This window comes from Lissotriton vulgaris, chromosome 1_1 (assembly GCF_964263255.1).
Source record: "Lissotriton vulgaris chromosome 1_1, aLisVul1.2, whole genome shotgun sequence".
NCBI classification, from domain to species: Eukaryota; Metazoa; Chordata; class Amphibia; order Caudata; family Salamandridae; genus Lissotriton; species Lissotriton vulgaris.
Genome location: NC_141685.1, coordinates 1,113,568,485 through 1,113,588,299, shown reverse-complemented (window position 1 = coordinate 1,113,588,299; position 19,815 = coordinate 1,113,568,485). Strand labels below are relative to the sequence as shown.

Here is a 19,815-nt window from a genome sequence, read left to right as displayed (position 1 = left end):
GTATTTATTTAGGGGTTTGAGGTCCAATATTGGTCTGAGAGAGCCGTCCTTTTTGGGAATAAGTAAGTATAGTGAGTATACTCCTGTCCCTTGGTGCTGGTAGGGACCATCTCTTTGGCCCCCTTTTCCAGCATGCATTTTACCTCTTGTTGTAGCAGGGTGATGTGTTCTTTGGACATAGGACGTGTCTGGGTGGTATGTTGGGTGGAGTAGAAGTTAGTTCTAGGCAATAACCATACTGGATAATTTGTCTCACCCAATTGTCTGTGGTAATTGCGTTCCAGACTAGTAGGAATTGTTGGATTCTGCCTCCGACCGGTGTTAAATGGTCTGGAGGTAGTGTGATGAAGTCACTATTTTGTGGCAGTGGAGGCTCTGGTGTTATTGCCTCCACATCCTCTTCCCTTATTATTGTTGCCCCTATAACCTCCTCTGTTGGAGTTCTTGTTAAAGGAACCTTGGGTGTTGCTTTTGTATGTAGACTAGCTTTGTGAAGTATTGCCCTGTGTAACTCCTCTGTATGAGGAGCGTCGAAAGGAACCTCTGTTGTTGAAACTGCAATTTTACCCATTGATTTTGCAGTTTCTGTATCCTTTTTCATTTTGTCTAAAATGGTGTCGACTGTAGGGCCAAAAAGGAAGTCTTGATTGACTGGGTGGTTAAGAATGGTGGATTGCACCTCGTTCTTAGAGCCGGAAATACGTAGCCAAGCATGTCTGCGTAGTAAGACGCTAGTTTTAATGGACCTGGCTGCAGTGTCAGCTGCGTCAAGCGCACATTTAATGGAGGCATTTGTAATAAATTTCCCCTCTTGTATGAGGTCATTAGCTTGGGTTTTGAAAGGCTCAGGCAGGTGTTGCATTAAACTTTCAAGCTGGTCAGTGTGCTTTGTCGTAACAAGCTAGTAGAGCTTGCGTACTTGCAATTCTCCATGAATTGGAAGCTTGTGATGCTACCCTTTTACCCGAGGCCTCTAGTATTTTGGACTCCTTGTCAGGAGGTGGAGCTTCTCCTGTTGTCTGTGAGTTGGCCCTTTTGCGTGCATTATCCACTACTAGTGAGTCTAATGGTAACTGACCTCTGATACAATTAGGGTCTGTAGGAGCCGCTCTATATTTCTTTTCAATCCTGGGATTGATTACACGTGCCCTGGCTGTAGCCTTAAATATATCTGGTGCGTGTTTTAGTACCCCTTCCAACATAGGAGGTGTTCCAACATTTTTCTCTGAAGTAGGGAATGTGTCAAAAAGAAAGTCTTCGGTGGGCGTGGCCAGCAGAATGGAGGAGTAAGACGTGCCTCGGCTCGGCTCCCGGTCTGCTGCACTAATCCGACGTTCATTTCCTTCCAAAACTTCCTAAAACAACCTAAAACTGTAGCCTGGACTAGCCCCGATACCTCTGCTGCAGCCAATCCGAGTATTTTTGCCAGATTGAGACCGGTAATCGGCCGAGGAGAGAAGAACACCGAAGCGGGTCGCTGCAGCAAGATGGCGGCCGGGCGGAATCCAACGGCCCGGCTCCGACTCCACCCCGGCGTCGGAGACTCTTGCCGTGGGGCTCCCCAGACATCGGGCCGGAGGGAAGGCGAAGCCGGTCGAGGAGGAATCGGGCGCCCGCACCACACCACTGCATCCGATGAGTGCCCGCCCGGAGCGCGGCGGAGATTGGCGACCGAGATGGTCGGAGGAGACGCCCGGCAGCCCTTCCCCTGGGAGACGACCTTGAGCCGGCCGCGCGAAAGCGGCGGGAGTTGCCGCAGCGACGAAGGGCGAGACACTCCCCGACCCCAGGGAAGACTAAAGTGAACCTGCCTGAGAAGACACAGGGGAAGATCCTACACGGACCCGAGTGCCTGGCCTGACCGCAAGGCTACCTCTTGCCTCCGGAAAGCGCAATACGGCCTGAGAGTGGGATCGACCGCAGTAGACTAACCTCGGCTGCATGGGATCGTGATCCCTGAACCCACTCTGCCGAAACCACCTGGGGACAAAGACCGATAATTGCGCGCTTTCTGAACTATGCCAACAGAGACCTTATCCTCCGGGAAGGCAGAAGGAAAGGAGAACTTAAAATGGAGAACCTGATCATCATGATTTTCCCTGACTATAGCCAGGATGTTCAAAAACAGACGATCCTACGACTCGGTCAAAGCGAAACTTCGAGATCTACATATCTCGTACATGCTGCTCTTCCCAGCGAAACTGAGAGTGTTGTTCAAAGGCAAGTCGCATTTCTTTAACCGCCCGGAAGAGGCCTGGCAATGGCTGGAGGAGAGACCCCTACTCCAAGAGGCTGAGGAGGAAGGCCGCAGAATCCGAACAGAAATGGCGGCGGCAAACTTTCGGAGGAACTCGCCTAAGACTCAAAGGTCACAAATCCCGAGAATGCGACGGGGCTCACACCTGTCACCCTATCCAGACCTTCATGCGGCGGGCCGAGTGAGAGGAGGCCGCGATGCACCTACAACTGATGCCTTGGACCAGGGATCCAGATTCGGCTGTCTAGCTCATCTACATGGCGCTGAAGCGGGAGACCTAGACAACGAACATATGTCGGATGTGGAGGATTCCACGGATCGCTCAACACACCCCCTGGTCGAGGTAATCCGTGAGATGGAGCAGGGGGCTACTGGCGGAACAGACGAGCAGGACATTGAAACACAAGACTCTCAATCATGAGGAAGATTTGAATTTACATCCGTAACAGCAGCACGCCACTGCTGGTGCCGCGCAAGTTATAAACACTTTTCTTTTTCTATTGACTCAGATCACTGTTCACGGGTTATTGATGATGGTCCTGTTGTCTTGCTTGACTCCGGTAAGACGAGACACACTACACAGGGCACTCACAAAAGCATTAACCCCACTGGGACTCATGGTTGAACCCTGGGTATAGTTTAATTTGGGATCCAGTGGGTGGGTGACAGACCTTTACCACCTGAAAGTCCTATTGGTCAATGGTTGCACAGATGGGCTGGACGGGGGGGGAAAGGTGGGGAGGGGGGAGGAAGGGAGGGGAATGTTGAAACAGTTCTGTTGGGGGGATCTTGGTTGGGGGGGGAGGGGGGAGAGTTGGTTAAATGCAGTGTTGTATTTTGGTGCCTTCTGCCGCACCTCCGCACTGAACGTCATTCCGATGCCACTAGAACTGCCCAAGAATGCAGCACTTCACAATATACGAAGTCATGGGCCACTCCATACCCGGGGGCTGCCTGCCTGACTACACGAGACCCAAATCATGCTAGATGACCTTGAGACACATAGGGAGGGCGAGAGAGGGAGTAGCATCTTGTCCTGGAATATCAATGGCCTGGGTAGTAAGATTAAGAGGGGCCTGATCAATTCATACCTGAAACGACTAGGCCCAGACTTCAAGCTGCTACAAGAAACCCATCTTAAAGGTACTAGGTGCGCCTTCCTAGCCAGAGGCCGCTTTAAACTTCTGGCACACGCAGGATACACTTCAGACTCTAGAGGAGTTGCCATCATTCTAAAAAATACCACTCCATTTACTATAACTCAGACATGGACGGACCCCCAGGGAACATACGTGGCTGTCAAGGGGACGTGGAACAGACATGCCTACACTATAGTCTTGGTCTATGCTCCAGCGAAACTCCAAGCACCCACATTGAAGAAAGTAGCGGATATACTGCTTGAAACGGCCGATACCATACAGATTGTAGGGGGAGACTTTAACGACGTCTTGGATATCACGCAGGATAGAACAGGCGCGACACAGAGGGTAGGGACTCAGACCCCCTTGTCCCAATGGTCGGTTAACCTAGGTCTCACAGACGTCTGGAGGTGGCTACACCCGGAGTCGAGGATTTACTCGTACTTCTCGGGCGCCCATAAGGCCTTCGAGACTGGACTTTGTTTTTATGTCCCGACAGTACCTGACAGTGCAGGAAGTAGCAGAATATAAAGCCAGAGGCGTATCGGATCACTCACCACTGCTGATCAGACAGGGAGCGAAACGCCAGGGTGACACGCGACAGTTGCGATTGACAGCATGGGATCTGCAGAACCCAAATGTCCTGCGGGGTTTGAGAGCGGATATCAAAGTGTATATCGCCGAAAATGAGGGCGCGGTGACCTCGAAAGTGATCTTATGGGAGGCACTAAAGGCAGTCATGAGAGATAAGGCAAAAAGTAGACTGGCGGAGGAACGGAGAAAGCTCCACTCCGACGCTGAACTCATAGAACAGGACATACTAACTTTGGAGAGAGAATGCCAGACCTCGAGAGACTCAGTGGCACTTAGAAGACTTACGGATAGGCAATCTCAATATAGAGAACTAGTGACAGGAGAGGCGAAAACTCAAACCCTAGCTACCCTACATCGCCTCTACGATGTAGAGGACAAGTCTGGTAAACTCTTGGCATGGCTTAGCAAAAAAGAGCGTGCGGAGCGATGGGTGGGGCAGATTAAAGACCCTCAGGGAACGATTCTCCAATCAGACACACATATAGCAAAGGCGTTTGCAGACCATTATGAACACTTTTATGAGGCTAGAAATTTAGGGACACGTGAAGAGGCCATACAATAAATGGACCAAACTGAACTTCCGACTGTCCGTAGAGGACGCAAAAACTATGGACTCTGAAATTACCCTCGACGACATCTGAGGCCCTGGCCAAGCTGCGACCGGGGAAAACACCAGGACCCAATGGCTTCCCAGACGAATTCTTTAAACGTACGGCTGACCTCTTAGCGAAACACTTGAAGGGCCTATATGAGGGTGCCCTGCAGGAAGGGAGACTTCCCGCCCCCCCCAACCTGACTCTGGCAATCATTATTCCAATACATAAGGAAGGCAAACCAAAAGAGGACTGTGTGTCCTATCGTCCCATCTCGTTATTAAATACGGAAACAAAGCTACTGGCCACTATCCCGGCAATGTGGCTGCGCTTGGTGATATCGTGGCTGATACACCTAGATCAGACTGGATTTATACCAGATAGGGCCACCACAATGAACCTCCGACGCACCCACAACTGGCTGCAAGAGGTCCGGGACAGAGAAGACCCACACTGGTTCCTGTCCCTCGATGCGGAAAAAGCCTTTGACGCAGTTCATTGGCCGTTCCTTGAAGGCGTCCTACAGAAATTCGGTTGCGGGCCGAAGTTCCAGAAGTGGGTGCAACTGCTATACAACGAGCCGAGTGCCAGAGTGAGGGTAAACGGAGTCCCGTCGCGTGAATTCCGCGTGCGACGGGGGACCGGACAAGGATGCCCTCTCCCCCCTTTTGTTTGCCCTGACTATAGAGATCCTGGCGACGAGGATTCGCCAAAACTTAGACATTAGGGGATTTCGAATGAGCGAAGGAGACCAGAGTGAGGAAAAAAGTTCGCTCTATGCGGATGACATACTTTTGTATGTTACATCACCGGAGACGTCGATCCCACAGCTGTTTCATGAACTGGAGCTATACGGTGATTACGTCGGATACCGAATAAATTGGCACAAGTCAGTTTTGTATGACCCCGCAGGGCAGGAAACATGGTCGGACCTTCCAGGAAGGCTGCTGACTACAACAGAGGGCTTTCAATATCTCGGGGTATATCTCACCCTCGATACACATTTCGCTTACACATAACATGGAGCGCATCATGGTGAACTCCATTGCAGATATGGACCGTTGGAGACTACTCCCGCTCACTCTTCTAGGCCGAGCGACAATGTACAAGATGATTATTCTCCACAAGTACTTGTACGCCCTACAAAACTAGTATTATCCTCTCCCCCCAAAAGTCCTCTACAAGATACATGCAGACTTTCAGGCCTTCCTATGGCTGGGCAAGCAACCTAGGGTGGCATTGACCACCCTACAAAGGCACCAATACAGCGGGGGGATCTCGCTCCCGAACTTGGAGGCATATAACGGGGCGGAACACTTGGCCCCGATCAACGACTGGTTACATGCACAGGTCGACCATCCCTCATATGCATTAGAGCGCCACAAGTTAGCGCCCAGACACATTCTTTCCTACCTATATGGGGGGACTGGCCGGAGACGTCTTCTACCGGCAACCGAAATTACCCTACTTGCTTGGAAGGCAGCCACGAAGCGCACGGGATGGGACAAGAAGCCATCGAGACAGACGCCAATCTGGCACTGCACGTGGATGACGGAGCTTCTCAAACTAACGGGCTATAGAAGATGGGAAGATATAGGAATCTCTACCATAGGAGATATACTTGCCAAAGGGCAACTGAAGTCCTTTGCAGTTCTGACCGCGGAATTCGGCTTACACCCCACACAGATACAAATACACCAGACTGAAACATGCATGGGGGGCCCAAAATATCAACACCGCAGAGCTGGCTGAATTCGCCCCACTCGAAGGCAGGCTCCTTCAGGAACACATTCAACAGAAGGCGGTCTCTCTAACGTATAAAACACTCACGAATAACATGTTAGGTGACCTGGCCAAGCTTCGACAGCAATGGGAGGCAGACGTGGGTGGCATGGAAGATATTGATTGGGAACTAGTGTTAACACATCCCAGAGAGGTGGCAGTTAAATCCCGACTCCGTCTCATCAAATTCAATGTATTACATAGAACTTACTTTGATAGAGTGCGGCTCCAGAAAATGGGGAAGACAGATGATGTGAATTGATAAAATAGATACTTGTATAGCGCACTACTCACCCGCAAGGGTCTCAAGGCGCTTGTACGAATACCGCTGTGGAACCCATCCTGGCTTTCCCTGTGAGGCGTCCACTCCTGGGCACCCCCAAGGTGGAGGCCAGGCATCCTTTGCGTTGTGGGGGCCGTTGTGGAGATTAAGCAAGCTATCGCCCAGAGTTGCAGAGTGGGACTCCATGATTGGAATAGGCACCGAGGCGAGAATTATCAGGTCCGTGGAATTTTGAGCCCAAGACCCGCCGAGGCGGGGAATTGAACCCTGGTCCCGGGCTAGACCTCTGCATCAGAGTCTGCTGCTCTAACCATTGAGCCACACTTCTCCACCAATGCCAAGTGCTTACGATGCCAGGACCCCAGGGGGGATTTCTTTCATGTTCTGTGGTCATGCACTAAAATACAGGGACACTGGTCGGACATTTTCACAGAACTATCTGCGGTCCTAGAGAGCCAAATACCAGTGGACCCTAAGCTGGCGCTATTGGGCATGACAATTGATGTGGACTTGACACGCCCCCTGCTTACCTTTCTTGTGGTTGCCTTGGTAGTGGCCAAGAGGGACACAGCGAAACACTGGGGGGAACCAGAGATACCATTGTTGGAAGAATGGAGGAGAGGCCTAGATCTATGTATGGAGGCTGAAAGAGTCACATATAAAGCACGGGGATGTCCTAGAAAGTTTCGCAAAGTATGGGGGAAATGGAGAAGCTATCACTGGTTGGATGCTGGGCTGTAATGGGCCACTGCGAGAGGTGCATAGTGGAAAACAGAGGGATCGTTTGAGACTTAGAATGTTGATGATAATATGGAGGGTTAACCTTGTGGTCTTTCATGTGTGAACCGTATGCATCAAATTGGGTAATGACATGGGGGGCGGCAGGAGTGGGGGGGGGGGGGGGGGAAATGTGCACTTTACTATTGAGATGACTAATGTTTAGTTATGGCAAAAATGCAAATAAAAACGGTTTAAAAAAAAAAGTCTTCGTCTATAGGGTCATTGTGTATGTCTACGTTGTGGTACTGCGCTGCCCTATCTATTAGCTGGTTGAAGACAATGGTGTCGTCAGTAGGTGACGGCTTTGTTGGATATGAGGAGGTGTCAGGGATGGGATGCGTGTCGTATGGATCAGTCTGATCATCGCATGGTTCATTTTGAGGGTACGGTCCTCTGGGTAGTTATAATCCTCTTGAGGATCTTCCCCTGCGTTATCCTCATTGTAATCTGAGTGTGTAGGAGAGTAAGGAGCAAAAGGCGTAGTAGGCATAGTGGGATAGAAAGGAATGAAAGGTCTAGAGGGAGAAGTCCCAAAGTCCTTTTTCTTTAGAGGAATGGGGGAATGAGAGTCCGTGTCCAATGGCCTCTTGTTTCTGTGTAGGATTGTGACTTTACCAGTCTCAGGGTTTATATATAATTTTGTCTGTTCCTCTGATGGATCTGGATGGAAGAGTTCTTCTTCCACTGTCCGTGGGTGTGTCGTTGACTTCTTTGGCTTAGTCTTTCTTGGATCGACTGTTGCCTTCGGGTCGACAACCTTTTTTGGTTCGACGACTTTCGGTGCCTTATTGCTCTCTCGGCTCGGCCTCTTTGTCCAGGTCGACGACTGATTGCGGATCGACCGGATCTTTAGGTTCGATGCACTTTGTGCTCGACAGTTTTTTTTAGGTTGACTGTCTTTTGTCGAGTCAATGACTTTTTTGGGATCGACCGGTCTTTTAGGAGCACTTGTCTTTGGTTCGGTGCCCTTCTTTGGCTCGATAACCTTCTTTGGCTGGGCCACAGGCTTCGGTACAACGCCCTCCATGTCGACGACCTTCTTCGGTTCGGCGACTTTCATCACAGCGGCCTTCTTTGGGTCGACGGCCTTCTTCAGTTCTGCGCCCTTTGGTTCGACGGCCTGCCCTGGTGGGATCTTGTCATCGGAGTTCAAGTGGTCCTCGACGATGACGATCTCTAGATCCGAGTCTTCCGCTTCTTGGAGTTCTTGTTCATCATCGAAGATGTTGTCTGGCTCCGGTGCCTGTCGCTGCATCTCTTGCCTAGCGGCCCGTCGATTCCGGATGGTTTTCTTCTAACAGAATTGGGCACAGGCTGGGCAGGTTTCTTCCTTGTGGTCTGGTGATAGGCACTTGTTGCATACTGTTTGTCAGTATGCGGGAACTTGAGTGGCATTGTGGGCACTTTTTGAACAAGCTCAATTCCATCGACAGCAGGCCCACGTGGCGTCGAAAAGGCCCAACGGCCCTCGTCGACGACCGGCTCGAGATGGAAGGTTTGATCGAGTCGAGAAGTACAGAGCGAGAACAATACCGTCGAAGTCGAAGGCCTTTAGAAAAGTTTAGTTTCGATTCCGAAGTTGGCGTATAGGAATAACATCCGAACCCAATGGCGGAAAAAAACAATCTGAGGATGGAGAAGATGCCCATGCGCACTGTAGTCCAGGGGAGGCCTGTACACTTCCAAATCAAAGGTCTAACACTAGCCCTAGTCCCACCCTACTCCCAACAACCAATAACTTAGGAAGCCCTAGTCCCTACTTCCAATAGAAATCCTAACCCTAGCCCTAGTCCCAACCCTGCAATGATTGAATCACAGACCGAGAAATCAATCAGAACCCTCAAATACCCAACCAATGTTGGGGATTGAGCCTGTCTGTCTCCTAGGACAGTGGTTCCCAAACTTTTGATTCCTGAGGAACCCCACTGAATCACTACTGGAGGCCCCCCAAGCAATTTTTACAATTTAAATTTCAGAAAATGTAAACCGTAATTCGCAAAAAATACACAAACAAGTACTCACCAAACCAATACTTGCATTACTAAAGCTTTTAATATTTTATATTGAAAAATATGCAAAAATAAAAACATTTCAATGGGAAGGATGATGCTGCATCTCGGCGACTCATGAAACCAACCCTGACGGCGGGAATAAACCATAATGTCACTGCCACTGCCACCAGAACACAAGCTGATCACTCGTCACACACGAGAAGAATCATAAAAAGGCTGCTGCTAATTCATAGCTGCCAAGGTTTCAGATTGCTAAGTGTGACATTGTCATAAATACAGTGTAATTATGAGGGACATTTCAGTGACTATGAGTGACACTTGCTCACAAGCAAAATAAAGCAGTGAAAAGGAGGGAAACATAAATATCAGCAATTACACCAATTTGAGCAACAAGACAGGCCAAGTTAACTGCTTCAAAGCATAAGAAACAATTGTTATACAACTCATTTATCATACTGTACCCAAAATTGCAGAAAATAGATCTAGCAGTCTGGAAGACGTACATAATTTATTATAATCAGATGAGTGACTCACAGACTCACTCGGTTGACGCTGACCACATGACCTTTAAGTAGGGCTGCATTAGAAAGCAGAGCGTGGGAGGCACTCTTTCACAGCTAGAGGCAATTACAGCAGCATCATTCTTATTATTATCAAACATCTTGCTCTCCAAGTCTGAAACTTGCCAGAGGAACAGGAAATCAGAAGCCTTCAGAAACTCCATCCAAGTATTGACTCCATCACTGCCTCCATCATTCGGGCACCAGTAGGAGGGCATCACTAACTGTTGCATAGTGTTTGACTACTAGTCTCTAAAGCAGTTAAAGGAGGAATGGACACCCTGATCTCTCCCATCAAAACTCTGAAGAGGCAAAATGGAGTCAGAAAGAAAGAGCCAATTGCCCAATAGTGTCAAATAGGAGATTAATTCTGCACTAAGAACCTGTCCACGGTTCTTAATGTTGTCAAAGTCCCGAGGTGAATTTGGAAGGGCCTCACCAGGATTCTCACATGTGTGAACATATGTTTGAAGAAGCCTGAATGGTTATGATGAGGCAACATATAACTCTCATCCATTATAAAGGATATTACTTTTAAAGGTGAAAAATCTATAATGTGCGTTATCCATGAAGAGTACAGTGAACTGAATTATTCACGATTGAACTACAGACCACTTCGTGATGTTAACTGAAAATGCCACAATTAAAAGTATGTGTAACTTCTTTCTATCTTCTCTTCAGAAATGGCCCTTATCATCAGTTCCTCGGGTTATAAATCTACTTAGACCACAACTTTAAATAAAAAAGACTTCAGTTGAAACAAAAGTAATAATCCCGCAAAGTGAGAGTAAGGCCACCCTTTCCTAAACAAGTTAATGGCACAGCCTTCGTCACTATTATGTTTTTGGACTGAATGTCAAAGCATTACTTCTTGGTGTCCATGTGTAGAAAGCAACATATGGTAGTTTTACAAATATTCAAATACTGGGACTCCAGCCTTACAAAGTGTAGTCACAGAAATCCCTGTGGTCAATTTTCTGTAAGCTTCCAGACTAGTCTTCCGTTAGTTTGTTAAGACAAATGGAAACGAAAATAGAAGTGGATCAGGAAACACCATGTTTGAATATTCACACAAATTGTGGTACCAGCTCCAAGGATTAAAACAATAATTATTAGGCTATTAAACAGATTTCCATGATTCTCTGCAGATAATTATGAACCCCCCTGTCCACCTTTTGGCATCATTATTTCCTACAAATACTTTCACATACCTGGAGAAGTGTGGCTCAGTGGTTAGAGGCGGCAGGCCCGGATGCTGGGATCGACCGTGGACCAGGGTTCGATTCCCCGCCTCAGCGGGTCTCGGGCTCAAAATTCCACGGCCTCGACAATTCTCGCTCCGGTGCCTACTCGACTCACGGGGTCTCACTCTGCAACACTGGGCAATAGCTTGCTTAATCTCCACAACGGCCCCTCGCGGCGGGATGCCTGGCTTTCACCTTGTGGACACCCTGCCGGGGCTTCTCACAGGGGAATACCAGGACGGGTTCCCTAAGCAAGCGCCAGGATGCCATTTGGGTGACAGGTTGCGCTATATAAGTACACCTACATTTACATACCTGTTCGGCGCTATCACTGTTAAAATCCACACCTTCATTATGTCTATTATTACATTTTAAATTAAACACGTGCACAATCCTCATCGGGTGAAGTGTCCTACTGCTGGCCCGAAGTGCAGGAATGCTGTTTTGCCTTGAAACGAGAGGCACAGCAGTAGTGGAGACAGAACAGGGCTGGCGACAAACATGAGGGAACATGCACTGCCGTGCGAGCGCACGCGTGCAACTATGAAATAATAAATCAATCGCCCTTCAGCTTGCACGTAAAGCTGAAATGGTGATTGGCCCAATGTTGTTGTGGTTCCCCCGCCCTTGCGCTGTCACAAGGCCTGTAGCGCTGTGAAGAAATTTACCATCATCAGAATTCCCAGCAATTTTAATCTCCTGCGTCCAACACTCGTGTCTTCAGTTGAGGAACAAATCTACGGGCGACTCCTTTCCCCCCAAAATCGAGTGCCCTCACCATGCCACAGGGTGACGGTACAGCGGCTCCTCATGAGAGTTCAGTGCTGTCTATGTCGCGGCGCCTTCCACCTCTCCTGGGTCAGCTGTTGCTCCAGAGCTTGTAGCGCAGTGTTAACAGTCGGAAGACACCTGCCCGGCGGACCCCCTGGGAATGTGTTGCGGACCCCTGGGGGTCCGCGGACCACAGTTTGGGAAACGCTGTCCTAGGAGATTCTGAACAGGAGCAAGCAGCTACCCAGACCCCACCCCTGGCCAGCAGACCATTGGCTATTCAGCTACCAGGCAAGTCTGAGCCCTCCTCTCGCACCTGCCCAGGCCCCTGAAGGCCTTGCTGGGTGCACCCCAAATCATTCTCCTCCATCTTGTGAGTTGCAGCCCACATGTGCCCCAGATTCCAGCGAGCAGAGTCCAGGAAGTGGTAAGAAGACAGACTAGTGCTGTCTCTTCCCAAGACAAAAAGTTGTTTAAAAAACGATTTTCACTTTGTGTTTACTGTCTATGCCTGTGGTTGTTACAGTTAAAAATTGTAGTTTTAGCCTACCTGTAATTGCATATTTTATCACTGTGTTGTGTTTTAAATGTGTGATTTTCCCTGCCCATGTTTGCCTTCATTTAGTGTGTTGAATTGTGGGATTTGCAGTCCAACCTCTGTAGTTTGTCCCTCTCATTCCTTGGTGACAAATTTGTTTTCCCTCCAAATTTCCCCTTTGCACTGTGCTTAGGCCTGTGTGCTCAAACCGTGCACCCCCAGCCACCATTTTGTGTTCACAAGCCAGCCCACCCCTCCCCCCCCACCCTCCCCCCAGCAACTGGGATTTTCTACATCAGAGGGTGCTTCTGTGAGCTGTTTAAACTGTATTTACTGGGCCTGTGCACTTCGATTTTTGGTCAGCAGGGGGAGTAAAGCTTTATTCAAACAGTATTATTAGATTTAGAGTTAGTGAAACCTTTACCTGCTGAAGTCCAAAGTTGTGGATTGAGCCTGTCTGTCTTCTAGGAGATTCTGAACAGGAGCAAGCAGCTTCCAACTCCCTGGCCAGCAAACCTTGTTTGAGGTTGCTGGGACCTTATATGGTGTGCTAGTGGTTGGCACATGTGTACACTGATTGGTGGTTGTATCTGGTGTTTCTATTGGGTTAGGGTTAATGTCCTCACTGGTTGGGTATTTGAGGGTTCGGATTGGTTTCTCGGTCTGTGATCCAGTCATTGCAGGGTTGGGGCTAGGGTTAGGATTTCTATTGGAAGTAGGGACTAGGGCTTCCTATGTTATTGGAAGTAGGGTGGGACTAGGGCTAGGGTTAGACCTTTGATTGGAAGTAGCTATTTAGGGCTTCTGGTGTGATTGGTTGTTGGACCAGTTGTGGGACTAAGAGTAGGGTTAGGCTTTCTATTGGAAGTAGGGACTAGGGCTACCTGTACCATTGGCTGCTTGGACTTGGGTTGGGACTAGTGGTAGGGCTAAGGCCTTTATTGGACATAGAAATCAGGGTTTTTGAACTGTTTGGGCCTGTTAAGGGTGGCGAGGACAAGGGTAGTTGCCTGTTTGGGCCTGTTCGAGACTGGTCGGGACTAGGGCCAGAAATGGTGCCCTTTTTCTCATTTAACAATACCCAGCCCACACCATCCACAACCACAAACAGAGCAACACACTCACACCAAATATACACCACGCAGAGCACTATGCACAGATTATTGTACCCGCATGCACCACCAACCCAACCAAACCACATCTACACACCCTACTATCCCAACTACCACACATATCCACCATAACCCACAAACAGTACACAACTCTATCCTATACCACTAACCAATACACTCATTATTAACACAACGCCAATCAACTCCATAAATAACTACATCCCACTCAGACACTCTGCCTGCTGTAATTACACCCAACAGTCCACCTTTTAACACTAACAAATATATAATGATCATTCCATCAGTTGACTTAAAAACAAAAATCCTTCACTCTTGTATCCGTCCGCTATCCTTTTTCTATCAAAATTAACAGACTAACATGTTCACTTCTCAAATTCCATCTTCAACTATACTAATATACTGCCCAAATAACTGAATAACATATCTACTACTCTAATTACTTCATATGTATACTATACTAATTTTCAACACTAATCCTTTATGGGTTCCGGAGTGGCGTGCTACTCGCCAAAAAAACGCTTCAACACCCATCAGGGGTAACAAGTGCTATATGAATGCAAATCTTTCTTCCCCTTTTATCCATCAGCTATCCTTCTCACTCCAAGTAACAGACTAATATCCACCACTGAAATCACCTCATATTTCACCATATCATATTAATTCACCACTAATCCTTTATAGGTTCCCTGAATAGCATCCGTCAACAAGCGAGCAATAAATACAAACCTTTTTCCTCCTCTATCCTTCTGCCATCATTCCAAATTTAAATAACTGACTAACCTATCCACCACTTAAAATGTACTTGCATGTTTAACTATACTAATTCAACACTAATCCTTTGTGGGTCCTGGAGTAGCGTGCTACCTGATGAAAAAGCGCTTTGACGCCTCGTCAGGTGTAGTAAGTGCTATATAAATGCAATTACAATACAATACAATACAATACCTATCGTGATACTTCGAAGACTCTTCCAGGACAACAAGGTGCAATCATCCGGACCTAAATCTAGGCGGCGACCTACGCACAGATATGAATTCAGCAGCCCACATGCCTCGAACATGTTATACTAAAAGCCGAATATTTCACCAGACAAGCACAGCTGGCAATTTCTGAAAAAAGGAACACTGGGTGCTTACTTCCAGGTCAGCCAAAAGACGCAGGTACTATCAACATCTGAGGGGGTGGTAATGGACGGAGCATCTGAACCAATCAAACACTCACACCCAGTCAAAAGATCTGGGTTTAATCTATCACCGTTCTTTAGCCCACTCTGCCACCCCAGTTCAGACATGGCTATATGCAAATCAGTCTGACCCTGTGCCTCATGGGAACAGTCCAGCCCGAACTGCCAAGCCATGCCTTCCCTGGACCGGAAACAAGCTTCCGAGGACCGGTTTCTGGCATTCCAGCCGTCTTCAGCCCGGCTTGCTTGAATCCAGTGGCAAAGTGAGCAAGGGACTCACGTCTGAGCATACCCTGCCACACTTATGGCAGCCAAAAGCGGTACAAAAGGGGGTGGAAATGGAAGGAGCATCTGAACCAATCAAACACTCACACCCAGTCAAAAGATCTGGGTTTAATCCATCACCGTTCTTTAGCCCACTCTGCCACCCCAGTTCAGACATGGCTATATGCAAATCAGTCTGACCCTGTGCCTCATGGGAACAGTCCAGCCCGAACTGCCAAGCCATGCCTTCCCTGGACCGGAAACAAGCTTCCGAGGACCGGTTTCTGGCATTCCAGCTGTCTTCAGCCCGGCTTGCTTGAATTCAGTGGCAAAGTGAGCAAGGGACTCGCGTCTGAGCATACTCTGCCACACTTATGGCGGCCAAAAGCGGTACAAAAGGGGGTGGTAATGGACGCTTCGTCCATCACCACCCCCTTTTGTACCGCTTTTGGCCGCCATAAGTGTGGCAGAGTATGCTCAGACATGAGTCCCTTGCTCACTTTGCCACTGGATTCAAGGAAGCCGGGCTGAAGACGGCTGGAATGCCAGAAACCGGTCCTCGGAAGCTTGGAAGCTTGTTTCCGGTCCAGGGAAGACATGGCTTGGTAGTTTGGGCTGGACTGTTCCCATGAGGCACAGGGTCAGACTGATTTGCATATAGCCATGTCTGAACTGGGGTGGCAGAGTGGGCTAAAGAACGGTGATGGATTATACCCAGATCCTTTGACAGGGTGCAAGTGTTTGATTGATTCAGATGCTCCGTCCATCACCACCCCCTTTTGTACCACTATCAACATCTGAATCAGTGAAACATGCTCACAAATGAGCAGCCCACCTGGCAATCTGCCTTTTCAGCACTCCACTCGGGCCAGAGACTATTAAATGGTCGTATGAATTGCTATTTCCTTACGCCTTTTTTCACTCATAGGCCAACGTTGCTATTTAAGATAAGCATGTTGAAGTCCTGTACCTGTACTTCTAATCTAAACCCAGACCCTCATGAAAAGCTGGATACCAAATAACTACTCCAGTAAATCTCCTCAGTAGGGCTCTCTCAAACTCATTTGCTTCTTGCTCGTAACAAATGCATTTCTAGGTCTTGATAATAAGAATCTGGGTAAATGAAACACTTTTAAGCCAGATGTATCTGGCCCGTGTGTAGGTGGTTTTCAAAACATTGTTTCGAAAGGAGGAGAAGCTATGATTATTAACACCTGGTATGGGTATTTTTAACATGTTGTAGTTTACTCCTGTGAGTCCATGTAAATATTGGTTTTACACATATCCTTTGATTTATTGGATGTGTTCTGGCATCCTAATTCTGTGCCCCTTGAGCTCCCTCAAAGAAATCTTTACCAAGCACTATTAAAGCCAACCTAAAGCTTTTTTGCTAGTTATATAGCACTAGCTAAAACTCTGAAAATAAAAGTGCAGTGCAAACGTCTTGTTTTCATTTCTGGCCCAACCCCATTTATATTTTGCTGCCCTGGTTTAAAACTAAAAAAAGGGGAGGACCCATCCTCAGCAAGCTATCAGCCAGAGATGAAGGACAACAAAGTGAATTAAACAATTCCACCCCTCAAAATGTTTGGCATTTCAAACTTTAATTTACTCTGCTGACCTATTTAACATCTGGCCATTGCTAGACTGACGCTGAAAACATTCAAATGGAATCATAAATCCTCAAAGTTGTTAACCAGCATAGCACACAGCTAAGCAGATATATACATCATGTACTCCTGTCAAAAGCAAGATGAAGTGATCCAATCTACAGCATTACGTGATAGAAACACTCCCAAATTGGGCTGGTGTTTACTATGAACTTGTGTACACTAGTTTCTGCAATAAGAGTAATTTTTTGCACTCTGTCACCACCTATACTAAGTCTCATACATCAACAGTGGAAGCTCAGCAGACAAGAACGTTTACTGTACAAATTGTAATACTACCTAATCATTCACTGGATAGCAGTCTCTGAACCAACTTGTTTCAACTTCTTCCAAAAAGTTGGAATCAGAGACTGCCTCACCACAAGCAGAGATCTTTGCCAGCTCCAGTGTGCAACACAGCTACATCTCTAGCAACCATTTTCAAATGTTACAAAGAAAGCCCAGCCCCACTCTCACAAACCATGGAAAAGCTCACCTGTCTCCTGTTCGGACAGTTCCACAGGCTCCATTACATAACGCAGCCGTGTATAATTCACGTAACCTGGCTCTGCCTGATGACAGTCACTCGAGGAGCTAGAGTCTTGCTGACTGCCCAGCAAAGGGCTGGAGTCCAAACCAAAGTGCTCTCCATCACAAGCTCTCTTATTATCGAAACCCCCTGCAGGAGAAGCACTAGGACAGTGGCTACAGGAATGCAGAAAGTGAGATGTTGCTAAGAGAGGGCAAGCAGGGCTGGAACTGGGCTCGGAGTCCTGCTCCCGATGGGAGGCTTCAGGGCAGCCACCCTCATCCTTATCCAAAGAAGAGCCTGCAGCTTCTTTAGCTCTTCGGAAAATGTCAGCCACAAATTCCTTGGCCTTTGTCACAGCCAGGGAGGGTTCGGCTGGCTTTTCACAGCTCTGAGTGTCGTGTGTGGTTTGAGGACACGTTGAAGGAAACTGGCATTGGCAGCTACCCCTTTCAATTTTCCCTCCAATGTCTGAGGAACAGTTTGGCTTCGGAGTCTCTTTCCACTCTTCACTCAGGACCAGATGCTTCCTGTTCTTCCGGTCATACAAGACTTGACAGCTTTCTCCATCACCTGAAAGAGAGCGGAAAGGTTAAGTAGATCCGCAGCCATGAAAGTGGTTACAAGATCAACGAGAGGGATAATGGGCAGAGCCTTACTTGAATGCTGCGCCCAACTTATTTATGGAGACAGAACCAGGAACCTTATCTGTCATACCGTCACTCAAACACACACATCACAATCATAAATAGCACAATTATAAATAGTGGTCTATCCAAAGCACCCACCGTATCCCACCTTCCCGTGACTTCTAGTCCCTTCTGTGAAAGAGGCTATCCATCTCAGCAACTAACCTGAAATGTACATTCCTCTCTTGCCACAGTGCAGATTTCAACTGAAGTTAGATAGATGAAGCCACTATGGAGGATGTTTTCAAATACAAATACCAAACCATCAAGTGAAGTATTTTAAAAGTTGTATTCACTTTTAAGAGTACAATAGGCGTTTCAAGTTAATAGGATGAAAATAAATTAAAAAAGGCAGTGCTTGATTTGAAGAAGAAAAAAAAAACACAAAAAAGTGCCAGGACTCTAGTCAGAAGGCCACTGCAGCTTGCACCAAACATGGCCATATCATGCTATTAATGGTAGTAACAAAAACTACTAGCCATGACACTCCTCCTACAAATGAGACAATTCGGACTATTTCAGACCCCCAAAAGAGCTATAAGAATAGCATGGGTGGCAAATAATAGTAATTTTTAATGTATATTGAATTCATAATTAACTGTTGTTGTTGTCAATACAAAATTAGCAAGACAGCGCGACCCTGTGGCAGATTGTCACATGCGCCAGTGTTGACAAATAAGTGCCGGAAACCACAGGTCAAATTAAACACTGAATTAAGCTCAGTACTATATAGAGTCTAGTAGAGAGGGACAGAGTTCTAAAATTCTTTAAAATGGTCATAGAACCCCAGAAGTTCTTGCCTAAAAGCCCCTACTTTACTTGAAAACCTTTAAAAAAACAAAAATATATATACATTTTTAAATTAGTTGCAACTCTAAATTTTGCAGGGGCAAGGAGTAGGGCTTACTCAATATTAATGTCAGTTTGCCATCTGTGGTTTCGAGGCTAGAAGAGCTCCACAATGTCCTGCTTCCAGGCATAGAATTGTCTTAAATCATACATCACCAGCTTGCCAGAGACCAAATCAGAGGGCTTCTGAGGCTTTTGTTCAATTCCATTGGCAATGAGTTTGAACGAGAGGCAGGGACACTTTCTAGGACAAATAAGGCTATGATCGAAGGGAACAGAATCAACTGGCTTGTTCAAAGCAGGTTCTTTCTAAGGTATTTATTTGCAAGCAAATTAGTACCTACAATTGCCCAGTGCTTCAATTTAAGAAGATACCACTGCCACTAGTCAGTGAGTGACATGGCGAGCTTCCCTTACAGATCTGGGACAAATGCAAAACTGCCCCGCTGCTGACCAGTGTGTGGTGCATTGGCAAATGCAGATAAAATACTGTGAACTAGCCATACATACTCATGCCACATTTCTTGCCAAATGTTATGAATTATCACAGATGAGTCTCAGCGAATGGTTAGTGTAAGATTACAGAGTGCATTACGGTTCCATTAAGTAGTCTTGGCAGAACAAATATATTACTGAATCCCACAAATTCCTATGACAGACTTAAATTTGCGATACAGTTGGGTGGGGAATAGCGGGTATAGGGGCGTGCGTGTAGAGGGGCGCGTGTGTGCCTGCGGGTAGAGGGGCGCGCGCGCGGGTAGAGGGGAGGGCGCGCGGGTAGAGGGGCGCGGGTAGAGGGGCGCGGGTAGAGGGGCGCGCGCGGGTAGAGGGGCGCGTGCGTAGAGGGGCGCGCGGGTAGAGGGGCGCGCGGGTAGAGGTGCGTGTGTAGAGGGGTGAGTGTGTGTGTAGAGGGGGGTGTGTGTGTGTGTAGAGGGGGGTGTGTGTGTGTGTAGAGGGGGGTGTGTG

The 19,815-nt window shown here is 47.7% G+C and overlaps 1 protein-coding gene across 1 annotated transcript in view; it reads right to left on the bottom strand.

The window, feature by feature from the left end:
* Positions 1-19,815, bottom strand: part of DCAF15 (DDB1 and CUL4 associated factor 15) — a 237,310-nt gene that overhangs the window by 91,961 nt on the left and 125,534 nt on the right. The window contains exon 7 of the mRNA XM_086963642.1: positions 17,279-17,884. Coding sequence (XP_086819768.1) covers positions 17,279-17,884 — 606 coding nt within the window. The remainder of the gene's footprint in view (positions 1-17,278; positions 17,885-19,815) is intronic.